Consider the following 13715-nt stretch of genomic DNA (forward strand, 5'->3'; position numbering starts at 1 on the left):
CTACCAAAATATGTGTTGGTCCTCTTCCAACATTACACTAGCCCATCATGGGATCCAACAAATCCAAAACATGTTCCCATACCACCAATTACTAGGGGAAACCGCACACAAATTCCATTAACAATGGCATGGGGTATTACTATTCACAAGTCACAGAGTCTGACACTAGACTTTGCAACAGTTGACATTGGCAAAACAGAGAAACAAGGCCTTACATTTACAACGCCTTCCAAAGTGAAATCAATTAACCATCTACGGATTCACTCGACTTTCATCTACCAAAGGTACTCAAGATTGCAAGGGGCGACGTCAACCATTTTAAGAGAAAAAAAAGAAGCTCGTTTGTTGAAGCTTTCCCAAATCACAAAAGAAAATTACTTGCAAAACAAAGATAAACAGGTACTGCAAACACAACTTCATTGTGATTTTACATTCCATATATTTTTTGTCAATCATTTCAATGCATTACAATAGTCATGGCTTGCAGGATCAACAACAAATGTAACCAGTTACATCTCAACAAGCATTTTTAATTACTATTCAGATTCAATTAACAACAGGTACACATCTGCTACCCACTATCTTTTCAACAATTTAACTTCCTTACAATTATGTTTCTTCTAATGGCTACTAAACTTATGTTCTCTTCTTCGACTTGCGGATCTTCTTCTACTTGCAGGGAATCAATGAAGACACCATTTCAAACAACAAAACCTACAAGGGTGTCCAAATAACTCTAACTTTTACAAACAATGATACTAACTTTTGTTTCTACTGTCGGTGTACTTTGCATATTGCAGAACCACCACCAAAGATAATCCTACTATTAATAGATGTAATTACGATCCTTTACAATTCTTTTCAATCTAAAACTTTGCAATTTAAAACACTTGAACTTTTCTAATACAATGTTATTTCTCACAGGTATCAAATGGCTGGGAACGAAGCAACCTACAAAACAAAACAAGCACATCAACCAAATACAACATCAGCAAAAATTGTAAGTACCTTCCTTTAATATTATTTGTATTCTACAAGTTTTACATACATTTACAATTTCCTAATACAATTTATTACTCACAGCTTTATCTTCATACATTTACAATTTCCTAATACAATTTATTTCTCACAGGTTTAAGATGATATACATCAAATGAATATACATCAAAAGGTTGTATAACATGCTACCGTTACCAGCATGGGGGATGGAGGGTGGATAACAAAAGTTTTGGGACCAACAAATATTATTGGTTGGAATTAATACAGTCTACAAAACAAACCATTTATAATAAGTACTCTTTATAACACTTTCATTCTGTACAATCTACAATACAAAGCATTTGTAATAAATACTCTTCAAGGCACTTTCATTTAGTACATCATGCTACATTCAACAGCATGGGAGATGGTGGGTGGTCAACTTCTTATTTTGGGAACAACCATAAACATTGGTTGGGTTTTGTACAGTGTCAATACTATATATCAATAAAATTATTCAATTTGACTTTTAATTACCTCTTCTTTCATTATGATGCATCTACAAAGCACATTTTTATATTGTTCATTTTTGCTTTGAATTACCTTTTCTCATTATGATGCATCTACAAAGCACTTTTCTATAAAACAAATTCCTTAAAAATAAAAATAAAACCCTCCTTGTAATGTTATAATGCCTTTACAATCAGGCCCATCGGCCTTGTTGCATACACTCCCCCTGCAACTACTGCAACTACTCCCCCTGCAACTGCTAGTTATTGTGTTATAAAAAATAATTATTAATTTAAAAACAAATGACTCCAAGGAGTCGGCTCATTTGGGGTCATGACATCAGACTCCTCTTTCCAGGTCATTCCTATTTGGTAGTTTCTGGGTAGCACTTTGTAATTCAACTTCTGTGTAGCTATTGTTACTAATTTTTTCTGCAGGTCATACAATCTTTGAGCGGCAGATTGGGTATGTGTGTGGGTCGTACATATGTTCGATTTGCATGCGAGGGGGACGTCTGAGTTCTTTGACTGGAGCGCTGCACTTTTTGGAGGTTTTTAATGTTGCTTGGTGGCATCCAGGTTGTTGGAGGATAATCTCATCAAATCTAAGTTGAACTTATGCTATTGTTATGCTCTTAAAGGGGGTGTACAATCCTCTGTACCTATTGTATCAGTTGGTGGTTCTTTATATCAGATCAGCACTCATTTCCAACTTGATATGGAGTCATTTCCAATTTTCTGTGAAGTGTATTAAAGAGTTTGTCGTGACTTTCTAGTTGTCGTGTATTATGCTTCTATTTTGCATTCCCTGAGCATCACCAGCATGTATTCCAATCTGATTTGACAGTTAAAACAGCAGCAACAAAGTGCCATCAGACCTGCACCAACATTTCTCATTATTCCTACATGGTGTCACACTGTTATTTCACAGTGGAATTGATTTGTTCAAGGTCTTTGGTTCTATTTGGGGTTGTTATAGCAATTTTTATTTATCAACAGTTATATCAGATTATATCAACAGTCATACTTCCTATATGATGTTTTGTAATACATGTGAGCTAATTTTGTATGCAGTTCATATTGTAAAACTGGATGATTACCACAAGTTCATATAGCATTTCATAATCCACCACTTTGGTATTGATTCACCTTGGTTTAGCATTGAACAAGCTGGCATTATCAACCATTTTGGTCTGAGTCAAGCTTAGACATTTTGCTACTGGCTTGCAATGTATTCACATAGTCAGCCGAAGAGGTGTTGATTAGGATAGCTATGCCGCCTACATGCTTTGGTTGGCTTGCCACCATTGCTTCTGTTATTGCATTCATTTAGTCAGTCATGCGGTTGGAAACACCGATTCTCTCACCGTGCCCACTCTGGGATCTTGGTGATCAGACACTGTTGAAGGCATTGCATTGTATCTCATTTTCAATTGGATAAATTTCAAAAAAGTATAAAGTAGTTACAACAATAGTATAAGAGCTGGTGATTTTGCTAACCTGTGCATCTAACCATGTCATGCAGCTTGTTCTCGATGAATGCTAGTGAAAGAGAATATAGATATTATGAAAAAAGAGCAGAAAGGAGAACATTATCAGTTGCCAAAAACTCCAGTGAATGATACTTTTTCAAAAGTTCTAGTTCCAAGTCAAACTCTTGCAGTTGATATTGAGATTACATCAGGAAACATGTCAAAAAAGATAAGGGGGTTGCCACTTGAGAAAGTCCGAATAGTAAAACAAAGAGAAAAAGTTCGATGTCATGCTTGACATGACGTCCCAACTACTTGCTAAAATGAATTAGAATGTTCCCCAAGTTCAGAATGGAGGAGATTGATCTTCCCACAACCATGGTCAAGACAACGACCATTCTACTAGAACTATTGTTGAGTATATTGCTAGTGCTCTTCAACCTACTTTCACTCGTAGGGAGGAGGCACATCCCGAGCAAGAAATCCAAATTCCCATTGCAAATGAAATCAGAGCAAGTTATGCAGAATATGTTACCCTTCCATTAGAGATTCAAGACATATTGTCTTTTGATTAGTTTATAAATCAGAAGAAGAAGAGAGCTGGTGGAAGGCAAGCAAACAGAGGTCCAATTGTGCAAAGAGATTATTAGCAATATTTGGAAAAGGTGAAATTTTCTCACTTTGACAGAAGTAATAAAGAGGCAATCAAATTTGCTACCTTGTAACTAGACGGAACAGCCCATGAATAGTGATACCACAGGTTGATCGCCCAAGGCTACAATCTTATTACCACTTATGATGAGTTTACCAATAAACTCTTTAAAATATTTGACAAAAAGGATCCACAATTGTAGTTCATAGAATCGGCGCAGTTGAGACAGTATGGGACAGCCATTGCTGATTTCCAAAGGCTTTTGGTGATGGTGCCAAATATTTCAGAAAGAAGACTTCTTGTGTTGTTCAATGAAGGGCTAACTAAACACTCAAGGGGTGGGTCAAAGCTTTTGGCCCACCAACACTCCAACAAGCAATCAAGAAAGAAAAGAGCATGGAGTTTGCTGTTCCCAAGAGTAAATTTCAACCCAAGTGTTGGAGTTTATAAACTTAAGACAAACTAGAGCAATAAACTGTTGGACTAATCATCAGCATCTCCTTTCAGATTCAGGAGATGGACTAACCACCTCCCATGGATTCATTTGTATCCGGTGTTAACAAGTTGATCTTTTGGTGCACATGTTCCAACAATTGGTATCAGAGCCAAGTTATGAGTTTGAATCCCTTCAGGTGATCTTGAGGGCGGGATTGTAGGACTAATTGCCAACATACCCCTCCAAATTCAGGACATGGACTAACTGCCTCCCATGGATCCATTTATCTCTAGCTTTTGTATAGGGCATTAACAAGTCAATCTTTTGGTGCAACAACAAACATATTCCAACATAAACAATATTAAATACAACGCAAAATAAAAGAGGTAAAAATAATAAATCACAATAACACACAGATTTAATGTGGTTCACCCAATACAAGCTACATACACAAGAAACAGCCATCCACTGTCTTTCTATTATCCAGCAAAGAACAAATTACAATATGATAATTTCACATTACACGACCACTTACTTATCAAGCCCTTTTTGGCAGTTTACAAAAGGCAGTTTACATGCCAAAACAATAGTCGAATCCTTTATTAAATAATAGTCAAATTTTGCTACAGGGGCATTGCCCCCATACACCTACCATGGGCTCTACCCCCAAGCCCCCGTTGAAGGGATGGTCCCCTCAAACACCGCAGGAGGGGCTCTGCCCCTGCTGCACTCCCCCATTAATTGATTTGGGGAAAAATGCAGCTAACAAAGTCACCAAAATTTAACCCAGTAGCATGATCAGTCGCCACATACTGACACCAAGACCTTTCAATATAAAAAAAATAAGAACTTTAACAAGGAATCAAATCAGTCCAAAAGTCCCCTTTCAAAAAATTGATGACCTTGGAAATGAGTTGAGGAAAATATTATGCTTCACATGTAAGAAGCCATGGGCCCTAGGCCATAAGTGTTTTGAGAAAGGTCAAAATCATCATTTGGAGGTATATTCAGTGGATGAATCTCAATCAAAAAATTCAAAGCAGCAAACTGATATGAACAAAAGTGAGGAGGAAGAAGCACCATAAGAACCTGGAAAAAAAATGAGAAAATGAAGGCACCTTGGCCCAAATCTCAAGTCTTCAAAAGAATCATTCTTTCAGGGTTCATGGAGTGTTGTGTGTGCAGCAAATCTTTTCTCTCATTGATACGAGTGCTAAACAAAACTTCAGTGACGGAGGAGTTGTAGCGCGAAGAGGCCTCAAGACTAGAAAATTTGAAGCCTTCAAAGTCATGGTTGTTGAGGGATTTACTCGTTCATGCTCAAGAAGAATTCCACAATTGGGTATACAATAGGGAAACTATGAAGTCAAAGATGATTTTTATGTGGTGAGCATTGCAAACACCAATGCTATTCTTGGCATCCAATGGTTCTGCTCTTTAGGAGAGATCAATCTGAATTTGTAGACAATGGAGCTGAAATCACCAATGCAAAGGAAATGTCCTACGGGAGACCAGACAAAACTATTTGAATTTGTGGGAACATTTCAAAATGATGCACTGAATTGGTATACGAAGACATATCACCAACAAGAAAGAGGATTTTCTATCCCAAAATAATTGCCATTTTTTAATAAATGTCTGTAAAAAACTTGTGAATAGTTTGAAAATGCAAAACGTCTGTAAAAAAACTACAGCTAGAATGGTGGGACAAATAAAAACAGTTGCAGTGTGCCTGATAAGCACCATCTAATTTCTAAAGTTTGTGAATAGTTTGAAAATGCAAAACATCTGTAAGAAAACTTCTTTGAGGTATTCACTTAGGTATTTTTCAAGCTTCCAAGTACCTTCTTACGTGCTTCGGAATGGAGCTTTAACATAACTGTATACACTGAAATACGCTCTCATCGATGCACAACAATGTGGGAATGGAGGACAAGATGCATGCTGTGGTTCCCTGCAAAGACCACCATTTTAATACTTGATCAAGTCAGAAGAGCCATATAAATTGAATCTAAGACCAATATTATTTCAGCATAAGCTCTCTACTATAAATCAAGCAAATGCTTTCACTTACCTCTTTGTACAATAAGCAACGACCAACGTGCATCTTGTTACTTAGGAAGGCCATTAATGTAGAATGTGCTGCACATAGTTACCAGAACCTGTACCTATTTCTTTAGTAGACGATCCATGATCATTTTCACTAGTGCCAGGGTTTTCGATTCTTCGCCTTTCTTAACCGTAACCATACAAACATTTTCTACTGTAGAACGGTTTAACAAAGTCTTCAGATGCAGACACTTAAAATTTTCTAGATAATGCCTTACTAATTCTTGGTCGGTAATTGCAGTTACAACGATCCATTCTCCTCTGCCCAGGCGCTGGTATGGACCTGGGTTAGGTCCTATCTGTATAAACTCAGGTGCAGTAGCGCTATCAACCACCACAACAGTGCATACAATGATTGCACTTAACAAACCATGTTGGAGTATTAATTTTAGCTTGTCTTCTAAATTATTTTCCTGGATATTAATTTGAATGACTGCATCATCACCAACCCAATCAGAAAGTAATTGTGGTCGTAGAGTTGATTTGGCTCCATCCACTGCGCTCCCAATTGCAGCCATATACTCTGACGGCACCCTCTGAAAGAAGAATGAAAAATATGTCATAAAAAAGCTAAATAGTAAATAGTTTTACTGAGGGAAAAAACTACAGGTCTTCTCAAGTTCCAGGATAGATTACTTCTAATTATGATTTAAATATTATTAAAAATAATCTAGAATCAGATGTACTTTTGAGAAAAATAAGAAAACAGGGCTTTAGATCCATAACACACTAAAAAAATAAAACAACTCTTTCAATATGACAAACATAATGTGAGAATTAAATACCTGTAACCTGTGAGTTAAATTCCGTATGACTGCATTGCTGCACTGTAAAAGTTGCATATTTTTCAATGCAGGCAACTCTTCAATACCTGATATGTCCTGCAGCTTAATAGTAAGTTTTTCAAGACATGCAAGATTTGGCAGCTCTTGAAGCTCTGGACATTTAGTTATTTCAAGCTCTGTCAGATCAACAATTCCCTTCAGGCTCTTTAAATTATTTAAAAAACGCAACTCTAGACTTTTCAGATTCCCACATCCATCAATGATAATCCTCTGCAAGCAACTTAGACCTACAAGATGTGGCAATTTTTCAAGCTCGGGACAGTGACGAATGCTGAATTCTACAAGCTTTGGAAGAAAACACATTTCTACTGTTTTCAAATTGTTGCAATCAGCGAACGCAAGGCAATTTAGCTTTTCACATCTACCAATTGTAACCATCTGCAGGCAGCTCAGATTGGCAAGACATGGCAATTCTTCAAGTTCTGAGCATTGATTAATGTTCAGAGTTACAAGATTTGCAAGATCAGATATACCTGATACACTTCTACAATTTTGACAATCATTCAGCAGAAGACTATTCAATGCAGTTACCCTTTTCAAATCCACAGTAACCAGGTTTTTCATGAAACTAAGGGCGACTGATTTTAAATTTTCACATCTATGCAACTCAAGACGTTTCAGCTTCTCACATCTACCAATCGTAACCGTCTGTAGCACTATCAGATGGTCAAGACATGGCAATTCTTCAAGTACTGAACATCTATTAATGTTTAAGGTTACAAGATTTGGAAGACCAGATATTCCTGTCACAATTTTCAAGTTTTTACAGTTAGTCAATTCAAGATTATCGAGGCTTGATACCATTTTCAAATCTAGTTCAATTAGGCCTTCCATGGATGTAAGGACAAGAGATTTGATGTTGGGATAATGACATCCGCTAACCAAGACCTTGGTTACAAGATGTTGGTCGAAAATCTCTAGCTTTTGAAGGCTACACATGGGACATTGAACAGGAAGGGACTGTCCCCTGTTATTCAAATCCAATATTCCTCTTAATCTGACATTAGACAAATTATAAATACTTGAAATAACTGGCTCTCCAGTTCTACAGGACACGAGTTCTACACTTAATTTGGAAGGCCCCAAAACCAAACATTTAGGATTAAGTATAAGGGATTCTAAAAAGGACCACCCTTCAATTGTCATGTTATCTACGCTTACTAATATTTTTTCTAAATGATTTGACTTGCCCAACAAATCTGGTCCCTCAACAAAAATGGTTTGAGAAAGCTGCAGCTCTTTCAGAGAGGAAGGTGCCTGAAATTCAGAATAAATTTGTCTCAAACATTCAGTCGTAAGCAAAAAGCTGTTATTACAGAATGAAAATTCATTTTTCAATGAAAATAGCATACCTGTACGTCGCTCTGCCACAACCTTTTGAGATCTCCATTCATTAGTTTTAAAAACTGCAATTTTCTCAGAGGAATCCAAGGAGGAATGCATTCCCACTGTTGCCGATTGAAATCAAGTTCAAGCCATAGCAAAGAAGCTGGTTTCTGAATCAAGCCATCCGAATTTGCTAAAAAATATGTAATTTCAGCACCCATGGAGCTGTCTACAATCGACTGGAAACACCTCCAGTTAATGCTGACACTGCTGTCAAGAATTTGTCGGAATCCCATTGATTCCTGCATTTAAAGAACAAGGTCAAAATTGTGCTGCATTAAGAAGAAGAATAGTTCAATATGCCAAAAACATTGCAAAAAGTAATGAGGAACCAGCCAAATCCCTAAGATCATCGGGATACCACAGGCGACGAGGAGATTGTAGTTCATTTGCCCTTTCTCTTCCAAGGTCCCGCAGGAGATCATGCATCGTCAGTACGGGCTCCTTATTCCACCTATATTCAATTTCTTCCACAATACCTTTTTCTTTAAGTTTTCCCAATATATACTGAGCGTTCCATCCGGATCCCTCCCATACTCTGATGGCCACACTCTTTGATTTATCAACAAAAAAACATGCCATATCCATGAACACGTTTTCTTCCTCTCTGTCCAATGTCTCGAGACTTATTTTGAGGCTGTCCTTTATGTCTCCATGCAGTAAGCCCTTATATTTATTCAAAACACACAGACAATCATTGGGATTTCTACCACGAATATACCTGCCCAGAACTCGAAGATACAGAGGTAAGCCTCTGCATACATCTATGAAATCCTTAACCACTTCCCTGTATCCGTTAGCCGGATGGCGTTGCTTGAAAGCATGCCAACAAAATAGCTCTGATCCATGTTCTTGACTCATAACTTTCAATTTATAACGAATAGAAATTTGAGCGTTTATGAGCACACCTTCATCACGGGTTGTAACAATTGCTAAACTATTACCTAAGTTTTTCAAGATAGGAAAAGCTTCTAACTGGTCCAAATGATCAATATCATCTAAAACAATGAGGAAACGCTTGTCTACACTTTTAAAGCGTTTCATGAGATAGCTGATCCCTTCCTCTTTACATCCAAATTCGCGATGATCTTTTCGAAGCAAATCTTTGAGAAGTTTACACTGTAATGAAGGCAATTTCCCCATTTTAGATGCTTCTCGAACATTAGCTAGAAAACATGCCCCGTGGTACTCGGATCTTTTCCGATTGAAAAACTCTCTGGCCAGAGTCGACTTCCCGATCCCACCCATACCAACGATTCCGAGAATGTTGGCCTGCCCTTCCGCCTTTCTCTTCTGGTAGAATCTTTCAAAATCTTCTAGCAGCTTATCAAGTCCCACGGAATGTTCTGCAACATATTCAGGTGCTTTCCTCTCCAACTCTTTCTTCACTTCTACCACTATGCTTTCACATAGATCGCTATCACCGAAATTACAAGGAAAAATAAGGTTTCATAAAAAGGACATATATGCTGACTCAAATCAATAAATTTTGTGAAAAATAAATGGAATAGATTTAAAAGCACAAAGAAGAAGCTTTACTTCTTATACTTGCTGGATTCAAAGCCAGCGGTAAGTGATTCATTTTTCAGGGCTTTTTTCCAGGCCTCAAGCTGCTCTCCGCTATACCTCCCCTTCTGTGTATGAGTCACAAATGCCTCGGCATACTTTCCTGCTTCAACGTGGCGGAGATCAGAAGGCTGCACACCGTCATAAAACACAGGAATGATCATGGCAGTTGTTTGTAACATTAAGACCAGCTCCTCCAAACACCAGGCTGATTCTGCGTATTTTGGGGAGAAGATAGCTATGTGAACTGTAGCGGATCGGATGGCAGTAGTAATTGTAGAAGGAAACGAGCATCCAATTTCCTTCTCTTCGGAATCAAGAAACGCTTGCGCATCTAAATCCTGAAGGGAATTGTAAAGCTGAAGAGCCAAAGTTGTTTTAACATCAGGGCCTCTGTGGTTAATGAAGACATCATACTCTTTTGGACATTCCTCTACTAGTCTCGATCCTTGGGAAGGTTCAATTACAGAGAGATGACGAGGTTCCTCACTATGTTGGCCAGACGAGGAAGAAAATGCCATGGATAAAAGAACGGAAACAGTGAAAACAGGACGTATTTCGACTTGAGAGGAAGAACAGAATGAAATGAGTGTGCAGGGTAAGGTAGCACAAGAAACCGTTGTACACCTTACTACAGCGTGGTATTTCCTCCGAGCCGTCAATAATGGTCCAGCGGAATTTGACGGTCCGCGGAACTCTTTTTCCTCGGGAAGATTATTCAATCCTTTTTCGGTATTTGTTTAAATTTTATGTTATATTTTATAATTTTAAAATTAATTAAGTCATACAATTGATTTGTTATAATTTATATTATTTTAATTTATAATATATTATTATATTAAAAAATAAAAACTTTTTCTATTATAATAATAGTATCTATGAAAATATAATTAATTTAGAATATTTTTTTAAAGAGTATAAATATTTTTAATCTTGAAAGTTGTTTTGAAATTTTTCTAATTTAATTATTTTTAATGTAGAAATTTATGTTTAATTGCAATAGTAAATTTAAAAATTTTGATTTGTAAATAAGCTTTAAAATAATTATTGTTTTTTATTTTCTTACAATTTTACTTTGGTTTTCAATATTTAGAAAAAATATATTGTAAAGAAATAAATAAGAAAAATTAGAGTGTAAGTAATGGAATCAATATTTTATTTATTTATTAATTTTATTTTTTAAATTGTATGTATGTTATAATATTTATTTTATTATAAATAAAAATTTATCTATGAATTTTTTATTTTATTGATCTAAATGTGTCATTTTATTGAAATAATATATCAATGTACTTTGAGATAAGTTATAGAGGCGTGATGTCGTTACTGCAGCTATCTTCTGCATTTGGGGTTCCTACAAAGGCATGGTGATGTAGGGATGTCTTGCATCATGGATGATGACCCTCAAGATGGTCAATGCTAGCCCACAAACCTTTCAGGGGGTTTTTGGCAGCATGTAGTTTCTTCTTCGATGGTCAAGTTTGGTTCAGTCCATGGAAGGCTTGGGGTTCATGGTGGTGGGAATCACACAAAACCCTCATGCTTTGGTGCACTGAATGCCAAAATAGATAAAAGTGGGAAGGACTGGCAAGTTGCACGGAAAATGTAGGCAAAGGAGAAGTAGAGATTGAGTAATGTAGGGGCATCAAGTTTATCTAGTTGTTTTGGTGTGATTTTTGTTTTGTTGATAGGAAATGTAAAGACGTAAATCGAGCTAACTTCAAATAATAGCCGAAATACTCTTTATTCTTAAATAAACTCATAAATCAGTTAATAAATCTATTTCATTCCATTTTTCCATCCATAGCTTCATTTGATCATTCCATTTAGATCGTAATAAACACGAAATTTCTATAAAAGATAACTATTCTTTATTCAAAAAAAAATCAATAAAAGTAGTATTTCGATCATACAATACTTACGCATTTCAAGTTGTCGCAAGTTCAATAACAAAATAATACAAAGTAAAGGGTGAGATGCGTTCGTTGATCTGCAACCCAAGCTATCGCCAATGCAATCTTTAGCATGAAGACGAGAACAAGATTCAGGCGCTTTTCCGTCCAACCTTGAAGCTTATGCTTCCCCAGAATTCTTGGTCAATCAAGAATACCCGACCCTGCACGAATTGCTTAGCAAAAGAATTCGAAAGGCAAAATGGAATCTGGTGCGTGCCTAGATGATACATGCATTTTCAATTTTCTACTTCTATTAAGAAACAAGTATTCATTAGCATTCAAGGATATGGTAGAGAGGATAAAATAAAAGAATTTCATCTATTTCAATGGTTTATTCAATTTGATTACTCGGCCAAGTATAATGCCATGCACAGCAAAAATAGATAGTTGGAAAAGCAACTATTCTCTCTATAATCCACATTCGGCACCCGTCCTGGAAGGTAACTTTCCACAAACACAAGCCTATCTAGCTTTGTTCACATAAATTCATACAGAAGACAATCTTTCGCCTTTTAATTCTAGCTTCCTATTTCTTGTAAGATAAAAATACTATGCTAAGAAGACAATCTTTCGTTTGAATAGAAATTGATAAAATAAATCTTTTATTACAACCAATCCTATCTGACAGGAAACAATCTTTTATGGATAATCAAATATACATCTAAAAGAAGACAATCTTTCCCTTCTATCTTTCAAGCAATTTAAAGACAAGATTAAAATATTAAGAAGGTGTAACACATGTATGTATCTTACATATAAATTGAATAAAATGAGTACACATTCTTTTATTCAATTATCAAAACATAGCATAATCATTAGCATGCATTCCATTTCTTATGGTTTAGAATTTTAAGTTTATCTCATCTAAACTCTCTCTATCTTTCCAAGTGTCGTGGTTTATTTACCACTTTTCTCAAAACATCATATTTAGTTTAATACTAATATGTGACTTTTCATGATTTAAAACTTAACACACCGACTTCACTAATTTACCATATTGACAATCTAATATGATACAAGTTCATAAACGCCTATCTATAAGGCTTTTTAAATGAGACACTCGATAACCATCTTTACTTTTCATGCAAAATTCCAAGTGTAAGTCTTTCCTTGTGATATCAAAATAACTTCATTATTTAATAAGTCATTATCCTATTATTTCATCTTCTTCGTGGTTCAATCTCAAAGTTTCTCTCTCTATCCTCTTACTTAATTTCTAGAGGATTGGGTAATCTCATTTATGAGAGTTTTACTAAGTTTATCAACAAACTTTAAGAAATTATTTCACTATTGTATCTTTATTTACATGAACGTAATTTTTGAACAATTAACAATGATTCCTTTTTCAACTCTAACTCTTCCATTAGTATATTGCATAGGTCTAAAACTAGATCATCCTTTAGAGAATATGTAAAGCAACCTATAATGCAATTCCTACCACTCTTTAACATCTTCCATGCATGTTCTTAGTTATTTTATCATATGTACCTCATAATACATTTCTCTATAAGACTATTCAAAAGCGAGTTCAAACAATTTTGTTCTAATCATGGCTTGACTCAATCAAACTTCATTCTAATAAACAGTATATAACTTCATGACTCACTCACTATCCTTGCATAATGATCAAAGAATTAAGGTAGATCCTACCTCCTTATGTTCTTGTTACTGGCTTGAGGTGATGAACTTGCTTCCCTCTTCACAGTTGCCCACTCTCTTTCAAGATGGTTCACAAACTCTTTGTCGCTCTCCATCTATCGATTCTTCTACTAACTCCATCCTTCCTATCACTCTTTTCTATCTCTTT

The 13715-nt window shown here is 36.0% G+C and overlaps 1 protein-coding gene across 2 annotated transcripts; it reads right to left on the reverse strand.

Annotated features, from left to right (window-relative positions):
* Positions 1 to 509: 509 nt before the first annotated feature.
* On the reverse strand, positions 510 to 10624 carry LOC131856274 (disease resistance protein Roq1-like). Of its 2 annotated transcripts, XM_059207810.1 has the most exons (7): positions 9927 to 10624; positions 8724 to 9804; positions 8354 to 8629; positions 6942 to 8258; positions 6122 to 6692; positions 5892 to 6001; positions 510 to 951 (listed from the first exon to the last, which is right to left on the reverse strand). In XM_059207810.1, exons 1-5 carry the CDS (start codon positions 10472 to 10474, stop codon positions 6216 to 6218), a joined length of 3699 nt encoding a protein of 1232 aa, XP_059063793.1. In that variant the 5' UTR covers positions 10475 to 10624; the 3' UTR covers positions 510 to 951; positions 5892 to 6001; positions 6122 to 6215. The 2 variants fall into 2 exon arrangements, with proteins under 2 accessions (XP_059063793.1, XP_059063794.1); XM_059207811.1 differs by lacking the exon at positions 510 to 951 and having other exon boundaries at positions 5762 to 6001.
* Positions 10625 to 13715: the final 3091 nt, after the last annotated feature.

This window comes from Cryptomeria japonica, chromosome 7 (genome assembly GCF_030272615.1).
Source record: "Cryptomeria japonica chromosome 7, Sugi_1.0, whole genome shotgun sequence".
Classification (NCBI taxonomy): domain Eukaryota; kingdom Viridiplantae; phylum Streptophyta; class Pinopsida; order Cupressales; family Cupressaceae; genus Cryptomeria; species Cryptomeria japonica.